The sequence below is a fragment of the Theropithecus gelada genome, chromosome 9 (assembly GCF_003255815.1).
Source record: "Theropithecus gelada isolate Dixy chromosome 9, Tgel_1.0, whole genome shotgun sequence".
In the NCBI taxonomy this organism is placed as follows: Eukaryota; Metazoa; Chordata; class Mammalia; order Primates; family Cercopithecidae; genus Theropithecus; species Theropithecus gelada.
In genome coordinates this window covers 97,568,012-97,585,911 of record NC_037677.1, presented here as the reverse complement: position 1 = coordinate 97,585,911, position 17,900 = coordinate 97,568,012, and the positions used below count along the sequence as shown (strand labels likewise).

Sequence of the window (17,900 nt, the reverse complement as noted above, 5' to 3'; positions counted from 1 at the left end):
CCCAACTGATCTAAGCTATTCCAGTTTTTGAAACTTGAGAAAGCAAAGATAATTCTGTTATAAAATGTTCTTAAGGGTTTTGTTTTGCAGAGATTTCTGTACCTCGCTTCCCAGATGGGGTTATGTTACATAGATTTTCCAGTAAAAGTATTAGGTTGGTGCAAAAGTGATTGCGGTTTTTGGCAATACAAGGCCTCTTTTCAAGGGGATTGCCATGCCCATAAACTCCAGCTGCTGACACCCTCACAACTAGCTTTGTCCTTTCCAGTCCCGTTATTAACCTCCATCTCTAGGTATGAAAACTATAGCAGAATCTTTCCAATATCTCCCCCTATTTAGTGAAGCTAGCCACAATTATTTTCTGTTGGTTTCAACAAGATAATCTCAAAACCCAAACCAAAGTGTTCTTTTTGGTAAATAAAAATTGTCAATTGATGAGGACTTGCTGGTGATAGAGGAGGGGAAGTCGGAAGGAAAATAACATAGCTGGTTAATTTATAGGTTAACATAGCAAACTCTTGCCCCATAAGCAAGCACTTCAGCCTCAAGGAGCTTTTCGTTTCTTTATTAAAGGCATGGGGTTATTTTCCTACTGGAGGTTTTGGATATGGGGTTGTGTGTGTAGTCCAAGCTATGCAGGGTTCCTCCCGCCTTCTCCAGGTCGTTATTCAGTTGCAAACATTGCTGGTCTGAGAAGAGGAAGGAGGAAGCTACCGGAGGCTATGGCCTGCAGCAGAGGCTGCTTTTGTCTGGCAGCCTGAGCTGGGACTGGAACCTAGGAGAGCCCCAATGAGGGAAAAGATGTGTATAAAGGAAGAGAGAAGAGAGCATCTTAGGAAACTCCCCTTTTGGGGATGATAGAGCTGAATCAAGATTCCTCCCCAATTCCTAGCAAACAGTTGTCCTTCATGCCTTTCGGGCACGCGCTGTGTACTTGCAGGTGGAAGGGTAGCTTCTCTGTTCACCCAACCGCCCATTTCTACCCAGCGCCGGCCACAGAACCACAATTAAGAGTTCAGCGAACGTTTCCCGGACTGTTAGGCGCAAGGGTGGAGAGAGGGAAAGGAGGAGGGCGGCGCCGGAGAAAGAGCCAGCAGCCTCAGAGGCAGCTGAAAAAATCCGGGCTTGGGATCCAGGAGGAGAGTCCTCGCGTGATTCCTCAAAAACCTCGCGGATTTCTGGGCAGGAAGTCAAAGTGCTGGCGCTAGGGAACTCATGGGTTTCGAAATTGGAAAGGAGGGAGGGGGACTTGGTGGATTTAGCGACCCAGGATCGAGGTCAGCGAGAAAGCGGATCTGAGACGTAGCTTCCAAGCTCCGACCCGGAAAGTGAGGGAGACTCCCGGCCTGAGGCACTAAAGCCGTTGCTCGGGAAACGGGAAGGAGGCGGAGCCTAGCTTAACTGACTGACAGGGACCACAGCAGGGGCGGGACTCTGCTTCTGAACTGTCTGTTCCCAGAGGGGCGTGGCTTACCTTTGACCGCGAGGGCCCGGGGGCAGGGCTTAAAATGGACAAGCTTCACTGAGAGGAAATGGGGCTTGGCTCTGACTTGTAGGGCACCAGACCCAGCAGGACTAGGCTAGAGTCTGTCAGAGCCCCACAGTGCCAGAGCTGAAGCTGGCCCTGATTACTTGTCCTTAGGAAGTCTGTGTCATTGGTTCCGGTGATCCTGGAAAGGAGCAGGATATCCGTACTTGACCACCTCCCTATGGCCAGGCTTGACTTAGAGCATGGGCAGGGAGAGAGGGAAGGTTGTGGTCTTTCCGGTCTTCATAATAGGCAGGATGGGGGCTCTGGAGCAAATGAGGCCAGGCAAGGGGAAGAAGATGGGAGGGAAGGCCAAGGACACCAATGCTGGCTTCCAGTGAAGGTTCCTGGAGTCTGAGGTCTGGGAGGAAGACAGGAGACCCACAGGAGAATGGGGCAGAGCACTTTCCAGTGAAAAAGGTGCTGCCCTTCAGCCCAAATGCTGACTTCTGAGGAAATTTCCAAGTATAAGGAGGCAGTTTGGAAGGTATAACTGGCTAAGGTTTGTCCCTAGAGAGTCTGTGATGTGCCCTATAGCTAACTCTTTTTTTTTTTTTTTTTTTTTTTGAGGCCGAGTCTCGCTCTGTCGCCCAGGCTGGAGTGCAGTGGCCGGATCTCAGCTCACTGCAAGCTCCGCCTCCCGGGTTCCCGCCAGCTAACTCTTTTGATGTGTCTGAGAAACTGGTGTGGAATTAGGAAGGAAAGATGACAGAGAAGCCCACTAGTGCCCTGGCCAATCTTTTCTCTGACATGGTTTAGTGTTATCTGTGGAGCACAGATAACTCTGTTACAAAATGTTCTTAAGGGTTTTGTTTTGCAGAGATTTCTGTACCTCACTCCCTAGATGGGGTTATGTTACATAGATTTTCCAGTAAAAGTATTAGGTTGGTGCAAAAGTGATTGCAGTTTTTGGCAATACAAGGCCTCTTTTCAAGGGGATTGCCAAAGGCCAAAAGTGTAACTGCAGAAAGAGCTTTAAGAGTTGACCAAGGATTCCAGTGGGCTTAGTGATTGACAGGACAGGATGAAATTAAAACTGGTTATCTAGGCCGGGCACGGTGGCTCACGCCTGTAATCCCAGCACTTTGGGAGGCCAAGGCAGGTGGATGGCTTGAGCCCAGGAATTGGAGACCAGCACTGGGCAACATGGCAAAAACCGTCTCTATAAAAAAATACAGAAAATTAGCTGGGTTTGGTGGCACGTGCCTGTAGTCCCAACTACTTGGGAGGCTGAGGCAGGCAGATCAATTGAACTGGTGAGGTCGAGGCTGCAGTGAGCCGCTGATCCGTGCCACTGCACTCCAGCCTGGGCGATACAGTGAAACCCTGTCTCAAAGAAAAAAGAAAGAAAGAAAGAAAAGAAAAAAGAAAGAAAGAAAAAGGAAAAGGAAAAGAAAAAAAGAAGGTGAAAGCATCTACATTCCCTGTCTACCTTATAGTACATACTTGGTGTGACAGCGGGAGGACTGATTTTCTAATCTCAGAGCTCCCTCTGCTGGGGGTTGTGGCTCCCTACACAAGGGGAAGAATGAGACAAGACCTGCATTCAGTGGGGAGAGACGGAAGGCTGCAGGCAGGGGACACTTTCTGGGCCCTCAGGACATGGAATCAAGTGAAGACCAAGAAGTAGACAAGTTTGCAGTTTATTGAGTAATGGCTGACTTCATAGATGTTATCACTGGGGGCGGTTGATAGGGGGAACTGCATCAGTTCTCACTCTCAGAGTTCCCCTTTGGGGAACAAATGCTCTCAGAGGTTCCCACTGAAGCCCTTTTATCTGCCCTGCCCTACCTACCACTGAAGCCAGAGGTCATGGGAGTTGGGATCTAACTACACTTGGGGATGGAATGCCACCACCCATTCCATCCCCAAGCCCATATTTTATTTGGACTAGCCATTGATGCCCGGGCCCTTCCTCTTCCAGGGGGTGGGAGGGTGGAGGTAGGGACAGGACCAACCCTCAAGAAAGAAAAGAGGTTAAGGTGGGGGTTTTGCTGAATGTCTAAGAAATGTCAGTGGAACAGGCTGGGTGCGGTGTCTCGTGCCTGTAATCCCAGCGCTTTGGGAGGCCAAGGCAGGTGGATCACCTAAGGTCAGGAGTTTGAGACTAGCCTGACCAACATGGTAAAACCCTGTCTCTGCTAAAAATACAAAACTAGCAAGATATGGTGGCACGCACCTGTAATCCCTGCTACTTGGGAGACTGAGGCAGGAGAATCACTTGAACCCAGGAGGCAGGGCTTGCAGTGAGCCAAGATCGTACCATTGCACTCCAGCCTGGACAAAATAGTGAACCTCCGTCCAAAAAAAAAAAAAAAAAAAAAAAAAAAAGTCAATGGAACACAAAATTCCCTGTCTTAACATTGTACATTCGGGGCCTAGCTGCCCTTGAGGATGTCCTAGTTACACCCTCTCTGATACCTGTGGAGTTTAAGCACCATTCCTACAGCTGTGTCCCTTGGGAGGAGGTGCAGTGAGAGCTCTTAAAGGGGAATGCTTGCTCTGCCTCTGTGGCTTTTTGTTTGGGAAAAGGAGTTGGGATTGTAGGATTTAGATTTGAGGTCATGATGTCAGAGCACACCAGGAACTCCTAAGACTGTGCCTGAAGATGCCCACGCTGCTGAGTAGGGTGCTGGGGGAGACAGCGAGGGCAGTACAGGACACAGGCGCTCCTTCATCTGGTAGAGAGGAGGAGGTGAAACAGAGCTATTCCAGAATACAGGGGATGGCACTGAGGGATGCATAAGTCCCCTGCCTCCCTTGTCCAAACATGTTCTCCTCTGCCAGCCCAGTCAGCTTGGGGAGCTAGATATCAGAAACCTGAAGGATTCAGCCCACTTTGGCCTACTAGTGTCTATAAGTCTCTGTCCTGAGGTCCTGGGGCTCCTCCTATGTCTAGAAGGGATAAGGTGCCATCAAATATAACTTGGCTGGTATAACAGTTTAGAGAAGGAAGTCCCACCTGTAGCCTGGCTGGCAGGCAGGTAGACATGAGGCTGAGAAGGGAAGCCAGATGTCAGAACATACTAGGCTAGCAAGCCTGCTCCTAGCTTTCAGGACCCAATGTACAAATGCACATAGGTATCATGTATGTATATGTGTGGACACTCAAGCACAGGAGGGAGGGGTTATGCGTTCTGCTCTTTGAAACCACAGAGGGGAGGAAAAGCCTTATGGTGGTACCTCCCCCACCCTAATAGGTTGCTACCCTCAATGGCCATCTGCCCACCAAGGCCCCTACCCAGTGCGAGGCAGATAGGCAAGTGGCAGGGGTGACATGATTCCACTAAAGCAGCAGCCCAAGGAACTGAGGGAGGGGACAGAGGCTGACCCTCCTCAAAGCCCCTTGTTGTAGTAGACCACTTCTACGCTGGGGTTTTGCTCATGGATCTGAGCTCTCAGCTCTGGTTCCAGCTTGCTTACGTTTATGGAGCTGCAATAGAACAGCACAGGCCGGTTAATGTCCCCTGAATCCAACCCCACTCAGGCCCAGGGATTGCCATCCCACCTCCTCCCAGGCTGAAGAATCCTCTCCTTCTACTGCCAGAAGGACTGGCTCACTGTCATTCCCCCACTCCCAGAATCCGTGGAGTGCCTGCCAGGCCGCCTCCTGAACACACTGGAGGACCCTAGGTCAGCTGGCCCAGAGATGCAGAGTCCAATCCAGAGTCCCCCGCCCAGCCCAGGGACAGCACTTACCTCTTCTGGGGGAATAGGGCACAGCACAGGGGGGTTGCAAATACCAGGCTGGGGGAGACGAGTGTTGGAAAGATTTGTAAAGCTTTGACCTTAGGGTGTTCCCTCCCTATACCCCACTCCATCCTTGGAGATAGCTCCTAAGGGTGGAGATTGATAAAAGCTGAAAGGACCTTTTAGGAATAGTAAACCCAACCTGGACATCTGGTTCTGAGGAAAGAGAGCCCCACAGCCAGTAAGTGGCAGAATCAGGAATTAAATGGGCATGAATGTCCTGGATGGCACCAAAAGGTACATTTCCATGGTTTCCTCTTATAGATGAAGACTGGAACCCCCTCACTAAACTCTTGACCTTCAAGGACAGGGACCGCCCCCAACACACAAAGTAGACCCTATAGGTGTTCAAAACACACACCCACTGAATGTATGAATGGATGATGTCTATAAACATCTTAAAGACAATTCATACCTACCCACATCCACCATGGACAAAGCACTCCCACACACCCCAGCTAATTCCTTGCATACTTACCAGAAGCCCACCAGTCCCACCTGCAGGGGCGCCCCCAGCCAAGGGCGGCGCTGTGGAGAGACAGAGAGACAATGGAATGGCTTGTGTCCCCTGCCTCACTGTCACCCCATTTCACCCACCATGGCTCTATCCCATCAGCCTTGCCTTGGAGCCCTTAGACCTGTGACCCTTTTCTTTCTCCCAAAGCAATGACAGGGCTGGGACCTTTAGATTGCACCCTTCCACTCCAGCCGGGCCTATATGCTGATTACCCTCCCTGGCACCCCATGACACATTCTCACCTCTCAGAACTGGTTGCCATGGCACTCCCCGGCCCTTTTATTTCTTCCCTCACTTCCTCCAGGAGCTGATTTCTTCAGGAAACTTCCTCTGAACTTCCACTTACCTCTTCCCATCCCAGTGGCATGAATCTGACCCTTTCCAAGCATGTCTCTTCCTCGGCACTCTTCTCAATTTGCTCTGGCCATAGGGACCACCAACCTGTTCCTCAAATGTGCAAGCCCCTCCTGCTGCAGCGCCCTTGCTACTGACTATTTTCTCTACTCCAAACACTCTTCTCTGCATTCTTTGCCTTTCTCCTCATCCTTCGGGGCTTTAGAGACCCCTTCTCTGACCATCCTGTCTAAACAGCTCTCCCCCATGAATCTCAATTACACTGTCCCACTGCTTTCCTACAAAGCACATACATATTACACTTTCTAAGAATGTATTTATTGGGTGCCTCCTTGTTTATTGGTTTCTGCATCAGACTATCAACTTCAGGAGGACAGGGGCCATAACCATCTTGTTCAGTGCTGTCTCCTCAGCCCTAAAACATCCCTGGTGCATGGCACTCAATACATTTGTGAATAAATTATTCTGTGAATGAGCCAGAGCTTGTTCCTGTGCTTTGCTTTCGTGTCCTGTTCATGTCTCTGTGTGTGTGTGTGTGTGTGCACCCATGTGTACCTCTTAGTATGGAGGCACTAGGGAGTGAAAGAATGAGCATAAGATCAAGTGTGACTATGACAGTCCCCTACTTTGTGTATCAGAAGCCCCTGGAGTAACACTGATGAAGTTGGTTTCCTTCCCTCGTCCTCTCCTCCTGCCCCCGCAGTGTTCCTTCACCCCAGCCCAGTTCATTCTTGCTGAATGAATGAAGGTGGAGGAGGTGGTGCAGGGGTCAGGAGAACGGCTGGCAAGTCTTAGAGACTCAGACCAGGCTGGAGAGAGGGTTGGGGCCTGGTCACTTCTTCTCCCAGCCATCCCCCATTCCAGGACAGGAGAGGTAGAGTTGCCTACCTTCAGGAAGTCTTTCTTCTCCAGAGTGTCCATGATCAGTGGGGGGATGGCTGTGGGGAGAGCAGGGCCAAGAAGGAGAGCGTTAGTAGTGGAGTCAAAGTCAGGAACTGTGAAGGGTGACCCCCCTCAAAGCTCCTCCCTCTCTCCCTAGAGCCCTCCAAAGTCCCTGAGAACTGCACCTGCTTCTCTCAGAGTCTCCTGTGCCCCACCCAGCCACTCCTGCCTTACCCATGGCAGGAATCGCCATGCAGATTCTTGAAATCACCACCTGGAAGATTCCCTGCTTGGCTGCGGTCACCGAGTAGCCAAGCCTCTGACCTGCCTCGTCAGCCACCGGGATGCCCACCTGCAGCTCTCTGTGAAGGGAGCAGGGTTAGGGTCAGATCACAGGCCCCGGATCCCGCCTGCAATGCCCGAATGGGCAGCGGCTCCTCAGGGTTCCCTCACACACCCCAGACTCAAAAGCTGGTTCTCCCATCTGAGGATCCCAGGGTCAGACTGAGCCAGGGCCCAGCAGCTCATGTCTGAGGAGGGAGAGGGATGTCCCCATTCTGAGGTGGTCTGCATGATTGGGCACTGTGCTACATTATACCGGGCATGCACGTGCCAGGAGCCGGGGTCACTCACCTCTGCCTCATCAGGGGGATGTTGATGCAGTTGGCAGCTGCCACCGCTGCAAAGGGCACAAATCTGCCGACCAAGGGGGGCAGGTGCTGCAGAGGAAGGGTGTTGTTCAGTGGCCCTGAGGGCCATGGGGTGGTGAGGGACTCTGGGGAGATATAGGGGGCCTATAGGTCAGGACTGGAGGCGTGATGAGGAAGGAGGAGGCAGATAGAGGATGAATGGGGGGGTCAGGGGAGTAGGGGGCCTTTACCTTGGTGAGGGATTTGAGTCCCAGGGCCGTGGCCACAGCTCCAGTGGTGGCACTCACATAGGCTGTCCCCAGCTGCCTGTGGGTGGAAGAGCCAGGTCACGGGGAGAGGTGAAGAGTCCAGCAGGTGGCCCTTTCCTTTAGGGATATGCCAAGTCCTCAATACATGAGGCATAAAAGGGGAAGCTTCTTGCAGAGGAAGCCCTCCCTCCATCTCCAGCGTAAACTTGTCTGGAAGCCCCAGTCACACCCTGTGAAGAGGGGTGGGTCCCCCACAGCATGCATAAGAGGACCTCATGCTTTCAGTTAGGCAGGGTAAGTCGGGGTGGGGCAGGCTGAGGAGAGAGCGCTGAGCACTGGCTGCAGGGACTGCAGGGAGCGGGAGAGAAAGGAGAGGGCACTGTGGGCTGGGAGAAGAGGGTCAGATGGGACAGTGCAGCTGCTGCAGGGGGCCGGCTCTCACCTCACGGTGATGGGAGTGTCGCCACTGCGGTTGGAGTAGTTAACAATGGCATTGAAGGACTGATTCACCCACTGCCAGAACACCACAGTTGGGGTCTTCCTGAGGGAACAAAGACACTCACTTCTGCCCCCCGTACAGTGGCTCTCATCTTTAGACCCCTGTAATGAAACCAAATTATTCCCCAAGCCTAAGAAGGGACCCAGTTGATGGCCGTAGAACCTGCTCTGGTAACCCCTATGTACCCCCACCCCCATTTATACAAACACACCTACTGTCTCTGGGGTGAGAGAACTGCTGAGGCTGAATTCTGAGGAATGGAAGGGATTCTAACACAATCTTTCACTCACCAAATTGGCCCAGACAAGAAGCACCTAGTCAAGCCGTGCTCTAGCTTAGGGCACTCAAGAAGGGGACATGGGACAAGACCTGCCTGTAGAAGGTGAGCATGCAGCCGGTGATGGTCATGTTCATGGGCACCTGGGCTGACATGCGGCCAATCAGGACCACCTTCTCCCCTGTGTCCGGATGGAAGGCAGAGTCATACACATACTTGGCTCTCCACAGCTGGTCCTCGGTGATCCCTGGGGTCACAACGCCAGCCCTGCAGAAGTTGGCAAGGAGCAGACAAGCTATGCCAGGGGGCAGATCTACCCTCACAGGCCCCATCTGCCCAGCTCGGGGTAACTCTGGACAGAGAACCAGGAACTTCAGCCTCTAGTCTCAGCATAAGGGAGCTCCTTGTCTTTGGAGGAGGGCCAAAGTTTCCCAGAAGTGGAGGCTCCTATTTCTATTTCCCTTCTAGCCACACGAAGAGGGGTATCCTTCTGTTTCTGCTAAAATGCTGGGTCATGGGTGATGGTGGTTTCCAGTGGGTCAAAAATGGCTGCGAGCATTGCAAGAGTTTTTCCTCCCAAAGATAAGGGGAATTCCCTTCTATCTTCCTGGGACTCCACTTTGAGCACCTCTATCCTTGCAGATGGTGACCCAGCGATGGGATAGGTCCCTGTAGAGGTTTGTGAAACATAGAGCAGCCCTTCCCATAAATATCAGTGCCATCTTCTCAACCCAAATGCTCTAAAATCCTTTGGGTTAAAGCTCTGGCCAACAGAGGGGGCTAGAGAGTGAGGGGATTGAGGGACAGGGTCACTGTCAAGCTTGAGGAGGCAGGTACAAGACATACTATATTAATCCCAGAAAAGGAGATCCTGGCACACAGGGTCAGACTGGGGGGTGGTCACCTGTAGTTCTGCACGATGTTCCGAGAAGTTTCCAGCTGTGCCGCGGACAGCAGCAGATTTCGAGGATCAGTAACAGTGAAAAAGTGCCGGGCTCTGCCCAGGAAAGTACTTTGGTCCCAGCGAGGTTCCTGGATGTTGATGTCTAAAGGCAATTCACCCATTTTCTGCAGGACAGACACAAGGGTCAGAGCAGGAGTCCAAGGGTCCAAGGGCTCCAGCTAGGGGAAATTTTGGTGCCCCTGCCCTGGCCCCTGAGCTTATCATCAGTCCCTTTATGAGCTCAAGGTGACCAGAAAGGTAAGCAAGGGTGTGGGAAGGAGCTGTTTCCTCAGCAATGTCCCCGCCCAGGGACCTGCAGCTACTGGAGGAAGGGGAGGGGAAGACCAGAAACAGGAAAACAGATCTCCTTGTGCTCTATCCTGGTACAGATTTTCATGAGGGAGGATTTACATGTATGTGGTTGACACATGAGCAGCAACAAACATCTCAGCCACGTGTACTGCAGACACACAAGAATATATAACATATATATTACACACCCATGCTCAGGTGAGCTTTAGGTCCCAGCTGCCCTGAGACCTGGATACAAATCCCCAAGGCTATTTTGGAAAATGGCATAAGACATCCCACACTCCAGTCCCTGATTGGAGGAGAGCAAGGCCTTGCTGGCCACCCAGGGCTTATCTGTTTCAGATCTCAATCAGGGAACTCTGATGTCAGCCATGTGTGTGCATGTGGGCACACACAAGTCCCCTCTACAGATCCATTTTCTCCAACTCACACTGAATGACTCCAGGCTCTCCCTGGTCCCTGGCCAGGTAGGGCTGGCACAGACACTCATCCACCTCTCTGAACCACTTGCCTCCGGATAAGAGCAGGATTCAGTGGCTGCTCCCTCCACCCAGCACAGAGAGGAAAACCTGGTGCAGCCATCTGGCTGAGTTGGGCAGAATCCTACAGAATGACTAATCCTCTCCAGCCACACTTCCTCCCGCAGAGGCAGACACGCCCTCCCCTCACACTCACATACCCACACACAAAGACACCATCATGCACACCCTGCCCAGACATACAGACAGAGTGGAGGTGTCCTGTAACACCAGCCCTCAAAGACTGTTACAGGTGCACATTGTGCCCATCTGCAGACACTTGAATGTGTGACAACACACAGCCCCACCCTGACATTCCTCCCTGCAACCTCCCTTGTGCCCTGTGGACCTCCATAGAGCCGAAAATATTGACTGCACCAGGACAGATAGTTTCAAGGCAGGCTTCCTTCTCTGACCCGCATTCCCGAATCCCGCCAGCTAGGGACAGCGAGCACTTACGCTTTCCAGGGCTCCCTGAAGCTCTCAGAACCGCCTTCCTCTCTGCCTCCGCTGTCGCCGCCGGGCCCTCCCAGCCATCACGCGGGACGTCACGCGTGACGCCGACCAGCAGGGAGGGGCAGGAACTTCCCGGCCGCGCCCACCCAGTGGGCACGGGGATTGGCAGAAACTGGGGGAGGTGGGTGTCATTCGAGGCGATCCCCCCCACCCCGGCCTGGGCCACCGGGACTAGGCCCTAAGCTGCTTCCCAGAGCCAATCCCACCTCGGGGATCAGTTCTGGCCCCCTCCCCAGCCAGAGGGAGGAGGGGCTGGAGCTGAGGGCGCTGCTCCCTTTGTTTACAGTCCCCTGGCGGGCCTCAGCAGACCCCCAGCCCTGCAGCAAGAGGTCTAGGTGCCCAGAGAGAAAGCCCAGGGTGCAGGTGGACAGTGTGGAGGGGCGGTCCTCTGCTGGCGCGCCGGGAGGGACTCGGGTTACCACCTGGCTTGTTTACTTGATGGCTGCCTTGGCAATGGCCTCTGGCTGCTTGCCCCCCTTGGGCTCCTACCCTAGTATCCACAAGCTCCTCTTGTAGCAGCGCGACATTCGCATCACTTCACAGCCCTGTTCCTGTCGTGCCTGTGCCCCTTCTATGTCCCAGCCCTCTCCCTGCTCTTCCTCTGTAACCCCTAGCTCTGTGTCCCTGGTCTCCTTACACTCCCAACCCCTCTCGCTGCACCCCAGACTGTAGCCCCACCCCTGGGATGTGGAGGGGCAGACGACCCCAGGAACCTCGCGGTCTGCATCCGAATAAGTGCATCAGAAGGATTCTTAGGATTCTTCCCGTCCAGGGACCAGCTGCCCCACCCTGCGACCATTCCAGAACTGGGTAGCCTGAGACACCTTCTGACAGAGGAGGAGGATGCAAGTGAAGGCACCCCCTCCGCCACACACATACTCACAACTCACCCAGTCACCACACAGAGTACGCCTGCAGCAAACGCAGGCTCACGTCCCGCTCTGCCCGGTGACGTCCCCCCACGGAGGCCTCAAGGGTGCCCACGGAGGGGTGGCAATTCCAGGAGCCCAGGTAGCTGTCTTGGCTCAGAGAAGAGGTGCTTCTAGCGGGAGGGGAACAAGCCGAGACCCAAGTCCTAAATTTGCGGGATGAACTAGGGTGTCAGAACCAGAACTGGGGTGGGTAAAGAACTCCGCTGCCCGGGACCAGGTAACACCAGTCTGTCCCTGGAGCGCAAGGGAGGCGTCGGAATAGAATGACTGACGGCCCTACCAGCCAATGGGAGCCCAGGGCGGTGCAGGCCAGCGCAATTCCCGCAGCCTCCGCGGAGCGTGGGTGGGGTTTGCAGACTGCCACAGTAGCTCTCGCGGGAGGGTGGTTTGACAAGGCTGGCGGCGCCACAGCAGCGACCAGGTGAGGGGGACCAGGCACAAAGGGGTGGGGGGCCTGGATGGCCGAGTTGATATTGGGGTGCTTCATTCTGGGTTCCAGAGCTTCTCTGAGGGAATTGGCCTTGGGTTTTGCGCGGGATGTCGTGGGACCCCTCTCCAGCGGATCCTCCCCGCAAGCTTGGGAGAGGTTCGTGCAGACTCTTTAGACCCGGAGCCGCAGCCTGGAGTCCGCGGGTGTCTGGGGGGCTTCCTCGGCCTCAGCTGTCTAAGGTCCTGAAGCCCTGTCCTCGAGGCCCAGCCCGCCCCACGCCGCCCCCGCCCTATCCCGGACCACCCCCATACCCGCATATGCAGGAGAGAGGTGATACCATGAGGTGTCTCGACCTCTCTTTTGTCTCACACCGCTCTAAGCCCCAGCGCCCTTAGTAATCCCAACCCCACTCTCAACCTCTACTGAGGACTGAGGACGGGAGTAGATGACTCAGCCGCCAGCAGCAATGAGGGGTGAAAGGTTCCCACCTGTCTTGTATAAAGTCAGCGAGAGTCCACGATGGTGCCTGGATGGGGCAGTTCTCTGGTCTGGGGTGAGACAGGAGGGAGGCCTAAGGCATGGGAGGGCAGGATGCTTAAACCAGCAGGGAGGGGTGGAAGTTTTGGAGGGCAGCAGGGGAAACATTTACACCCCTCCCTCATCCCTGCTCTCCCTGCCCAGGCCTGGAGCTCACACTGCTAAGAGGCATCACAAGCAAGGGCCTTCACGTTACTGAGACCCCATCCCCGCAGAGAGGCTCATGGAGCTCGAAGCACGCGGGGCTGGCCTCTCCAGAGCTAGCAGATTCCTTCTGGACCTGTAGGGTGCCGCCCTAGCCCAGCCGCCATGGCGCAGGGTTTCGCAGTGGGCTTCGACCCACTGGGCCTAGGAGACCTAAGCTCCGGCTCTCTGAGCTCCCTCTCCTCCCGAGGCCACCTAGGCAGCGACTCAGGCTCCACCGCAACGCGATACCTGCTAAGGAAGCAGCAACGGCTGCTGAACGGGCCCCCCCGCGGAATCCGAGCCTCATCGCCCATGGGACGCGTCATCCTCATCAACTCACCCATCGAAGGTGGGGGTGGGACCCAGCCACCGGCCTGGGTTGGGGAGGGTGGGGGTAGGGGACAGTGGGAACTCAGCAGGAGGAGGCAGAGCCTGTATGAGTGGGGGAATTCAAGAGATTGGAGTCACAGGGAGGTGGCACGCAGCCTGGGAACCCATACACTCTTTCTCACCTGCTTCTTCTCCAGGCCAATCCTGCAGGGGTCCAGGGTGGTAGAAGGGTCAGAGGAGGGAGAGAAGGCCATGGCAGCAGGGAAAGGCATGCGTGTGGTATGCTAGCCCCAGGTGGACAAGGCAGGGGATTGAACTGGCCTCTTTCTCCCATGGGCTCTGCCCTTCTCCAGATCCATTGTGTGTACTTCTGGGGGATGGGGCAGGATAAAGGAGGACATCCTCCATCAACCAGTACATTGTGTGACAAGCTCTGTGCTGGGCTGCGAGGAGTCAGTGCCCAAGTGGGTAGACAGAATTCAGGGCTTCAGTGCTGAAGGAGGGGAATGAAGGCAGCACAGCAAATGTTCAGAAGAGGAGGGTTGAGGGTGGAGAGGGAGCTCCATCAGGGAAGGGGAGACCTAAGCTTATGTAGTTGCTTAATGCCGCTTCATGGAGCACCAATTCTATACCAGCCCTGGGGAGGTGTTACAAGGGACCCAGAGAGAAATCAGGCTCCCTCTTCACCTTCCAGAAAACTACAGTGTAGCAGGACAGAGCAACAAGAACAGCTGGTGGCAGGGGTGAGCTATCACCAACAAAAGCTGGAAATGAAAAGCATGGAGCATGGTGGGTGGGCACTTAGGAGCCAGCCTGGCTGCAGTGACAGATGTGAGGCGACTAAGAGCTGGTGAGCAACACAGGACCTTGAATGCCAGGGGCGGAGCCAGGCCCCCTGAGTGTGGGCTTTCTGTGGGCAGGACCAGATAAATATCTCCAGCTCCTCTCCTCTTTCTTAGCCAGCAGAGCTGCCCTGGCTGGATCCCAGACTAGACTCTTCAGGCCCAGCGGGGCATCTCTGTTCCCCTCCCTAGGCCACCGAAACAGGGGTGGGCATGTTGCTCAGGGAGCAGGCTTTCCTCCACCAGTGGCTTGGCACGCTCACCACTGTCATACACCAGTCTGTGCCTCACCCTCTGGTGAGCAAGAGGGCACTGCTGAGGGTCACCGCGGTCATTCTGTTCAGGGAGCAGAAGTCTCCAGGGGAGTTAAGAGACATTGGGGAAAAGGGAAGCAGGCACCACAGCAGTCTTTATTAGTCCCATTCTATGAAAAGAACTATGCTATACTCCCTCCAATACTGTCTCTCTCTCTCTCCCTCTCCCCCCTTCCCTTTGCCCATGTATGATGCAAGGGCTGTTTATACTGTCTTTTTGTTTTTTTGTTTTTTTTAAGAGGGAAAAGGTCTTGCTCTGTCACCCGCCCAAACTGAAGTGCACTGCAGTGGTGTGATCATAGCTCACTGCAGCCTTGAACTTCTGGGCTCAAGTGATCCTCCAGCCTCAGCCTCCTGAGAAGCCAGAACTATAGGCATGCAACACCAAGCCTGGCTAATTTTATTTTATTTTACTTTTTGTAGAGACAGAGTTTCACCATGTTGCCCAGGCTGGTCTTGAACTCCTAGGCTCAAGTGATCTTCTGACCTCAGCCTCCCAAAGTGCTGGGATTATAGGCCTGAGCCACTATGCCGGGCCTATACCATCCCTCTAAAGATCCTCTTCCAGGGTTTCATGATTGCTTTCTCCCTCTGCCTCATGCAAGTGCCACTGTGCAGCCAAGGAGGCAGGATCTCCTAGCAAGTGAGGGACTGGGGAGTTGCTCTGACCACTTGGCTTCTCCTCTGACTGGGCTGGGACCCTCTGAGTTCAGAATTCTCCCCTCTGCCTGAGCGCAGACATCTCCCAAGTCTCCGCAGCCTGGAACCCTGCCCCATATTATTATGTAGATCACTCCCCGGGAGTAAAGTAGCTGATAAGGAATAAACAGTGGGAAGAGGGACATTGCCACCTACATCAGCCCCATGAGACCCCACCAGCTCCTTAAACTCAACTGGTCCCAGAAAAAATGAATTACCTTTAATCCAGGAAAGCATTACCCTTAATGCATTTCTCCTTACTCTCCTAGTTTGTCCATCCATTCATCCATTTACTCTTTCACTTATTCAAAAAAATACTTATCAAATACCAAGTGCTGTCCAACATATTGGAGATATACTACAAGAAAATTACAAAGTCCCCACCATGATTGAGCTTACAGTCCAATCAAAAGAGACAGATAAATAAGACAAATAAGCAAACAATGGCAAAGGATGAGAAGAGTCAGAAGGTGATCATCTGATGATATGATAGAATGGTGCTTCTCAAACCTCAGATGCCTCAGAATTGCCGGGAAGGCTCATTCAGGGATAGATTGCAGGGCTCAGTCCCAGAGCTTCTGGTCCAGTGGGTCTGTGGTAAAGCGAGAGAATTCCTGTTTTTAGCAAGTTGTCAGATGACACTGATGCTGCTGATACAGCACAACGCTTTGAGAAGCCCTACAAGAGGGAATCACTGGGAGGAGGGGTAGGATACTCCAGGAAGCCTTCTCCGAGAAAGTGGTGTCTGACCCAGGAGGGAAATGAGGAAGAGGAGCTGACCTTCTAAAGGCCTGGGCAGGAGCACTGCAGGCAGTGGGGACACTGGAAGGGCTTGACCTCCATGAGGAACAGGAAGATCAGGGTGGCCAGAGCTCAGTGAGGGAGGGAGGGTGGAAGGGAGGGCGGAGGGGTGGGCAGAGGGAAGCCCAGGCAGGGCCTTATAAGGCATGGTGAGGAGACTGGAGTTCTAGAAGCAGGAACAGGTGTTGAAGTTTTTAATCAGGGAAAAGACATGATCTAATGTAAAAGCTGACTCTGGGTACTGTATAAAGAATAGCTGAAGGGGGCAAGAGCAGAAGCAAGGATAGTGCCGGGGCTGCAGTGGAGCACCTGGAGGAGAGGCTGGGGCAGTGGAGGTAGAGAAGTTTCCATCCTTGCAGGGCCCAGGCTCCTGGAAAACCTCAGATTTCACATTCCCTGACCCAGGGCCCTAGGGGGGCCCCAGTGAGGCCCTGAGGAGAGAGGGTTGGGAGCAAGGGAGCAAAAGGCTCCTTGGCTAAGGCTGTAAGTGGCCTGAGATCTGTGTAATCTAATCAGCTGGGAAAGCCCTGGCCCCCCACATCTGTCCTGCACCACCCCTCCCACAAGCTGCCCTTGGGGATTTCTTTCCGAGCTGCCCTGGCTGTGCCCTGTAACCTGACTTCTCTTAGATCAAATTGAAGAGTGTGTGTGCGTGTGTGTGTCTGTGTGTGTGTGATTTCTCCCTGTCAAACACCTCTAGAGTAACCCTTACCCACGAAGAAATCTCAGCTTCTCACCTGGGACCCAACTTACCCCTCCAGCCTTCTTGCTTTTCTGTAACTGGAAGGCCTCCTAAGGGCCCACAGCTGAGCATCCCTGGCTCCTTCCCCCTCATCAGTGCCACTCCCTTTCCCCTTACCCATCAAAATCCCACCCATCAGAGTCCTTACAGAAACCTTACTGCCCCGGGTGCCTTGGCTCATGCCTGTAATCCCAGCACTTTGGGAGGCCGAGGCAGGCAGATCACTTGAGGTTAGGAGTTCAAGACCAGCCTGGCCAACATGGTGAAACCCTGTCTCTACTAAAAATACAAAATTTAGCCCGGCGTAGTGGCACATGCCAGTAATACCAGCTACTGGGGAGGCTGAGGCAGGAGAATCGCTTGAACCCAGGAGGCGGAGGTTGCAGTGAGCCAAGATTGAGCCATTGCACTCCAGCCTGGGAGAAGAAGTGAAACTCCATCTCAAAAAAAAAAAAAAAAAGAAAGAATCCTTACCTGACGGGTTCAGCCTTTAGGAACCCCCTTCCCCCTCTACTTTCCCCAGCGTGATGGAGAGGACCGCCTTGGGCACATACATATTGCAGTGTGGTGTGGCTTGGGGTTTCTTTCCGCATGTAGCCAAGTAGTTCCTAGAACCCTGACTCCTCTTAGAATCACAGAGTCTAAGAGATGGAAGGGCGCTCAGGGATTCCATAACATCCCAGAGATTTGCTGGGTCTCAGCTTGCATGCCTCCAAAGATGGGAAGCTTACTATCTGTCTTAGAAAATCCCTTCCATTTCAAGGCTGGGGCAGTGGCTCACTCCTGTAATCCCAGCACTTTGGGAGGCCAGAGCAGGTGAATCACGAGGTCAGGAGTTTGAGACCAGCCTGGCCAACATGGTGAAACCCCATCTCTACTAAAAATACAAAAATTAGCCGGGCGTGGGTGGCACATGTCTGTAATCTCAGCTACTTGGGAGGCTGAGGCAGAAGAATCACTTAAACCTGGGAGGCCGAGGTTGCAGTGAACTGAAATCGCATCACTGCACTCTAGCCTGGGCGACAGAGCAAGACTTTGTCTCGAAGGAAAAAAGAAAGAAAACCCATTCTATTTCCAATAGCTGAATGTTTTA

At 53.6% G+C, this 17,900-nt stretch overlaps 2 protein-coding genes across 5 annotated transcripts in view; one reads left to right on the top strand and one right to left on the bottom strand.

The window, feature by feature from the left end:
• Nucleotides 1-3,832: 3,832 nt before the first annotated feature.
• SFXN3 (sideroflexin 3) lies at nucleotides 3,833-12,214 on the bottom strand. Of its 4 annotated transcripts, none has more exons than XM_025398011.1 (12): nucleotides 11,885-12,214; nucleotides 10,938-11,106; nucleotides 9,610-9,773; nucleotides 8,798-8,972; nucleotides 8,372-8,466; nucleotides 7,912-7,987; nucleotides 7,665-7,750; nucleotides 7,266-7,393; nucleotides 7,038-7,087; nucleotides 5,757-5,806; nucleotides 5,228-5,275; nucleotides 3,833-4,961 (listed from the first exon to the last, which is right to left on the bottom strand). In XM_025398011.1, exons 3-12 carry the CDS (start codon nucleotides 9,768-9,770, stop codon nucleotides 4,865-4,867), a joined length of 966 nt encoding a protein of 321 aa, XP_025253796.1. In that variant the 5' UTR covers nucleotides 9,771-9,773; nucleotides 10,938-11,106; nucleotides 11,885-12,214; the 3' UTR covers nucleotides 3,833-4,864. The 4 variants fall into 4 exon arrangements, with proteins under 4 accessions (XP_025253796.1, XP_025253795.1, XP_025253793.1 ...); XM_025398010.1 differs by having other exon boundaries at nucleotides 8,372-8,470; nucleotides 8,802-8,972; XM_025398008.1 differs by having other exon boundaries at nucleotides 3,833-7,087; nucleotides 8,372-8,470; nucleotides 8,802-8,972.
• Nucleotides 11,125-17,900, top strand: part of PDZD7 (PDZ domain containing 7) — a 24,948-nt gene continuing 18,172 nt past the window's right edge. The window contains 2 exon segments of the mRNA XM_025397996.1: nucleotides 11,125-11,357; nucleotides 13,038-13,428. Coding sequence (XP_025253781.1) covers nucleotides 13,203-13,428 — 226 coding nt within the window. The 5' untranslated portion in view covers nucleotides 11,125-11,357; nucleotides 13,038-13,202.

What these genes read in the sequence shown, in the direction of transcription:
- SFXN3 (XM_025398008.1), bottom strand. Translation starts at nt 9,770, where the DNA reads ATGGGTGAATTGCCTTTAGACATCAACATCCAGGAACCTCGCTGGGAC. An exon ending in TGCATGCTCACCTTCTACAG is followed by an intron (nt 8,471 to 8,801) that starts GCAGGTCTTGTC and finishes TTGTTCCCTCAG; the next exon opens with GAAGACCCCAACTGTGGTGT. An exon ending in GACTCAAATCCCTCACCAAG is followed by an intron (nt 7,751 to 7,911) that starts GTAAAGGCCCCC and finishes CTTCCTCTGCAG; the next exon opens with CACCTGCCCCCCTTGGTCGG.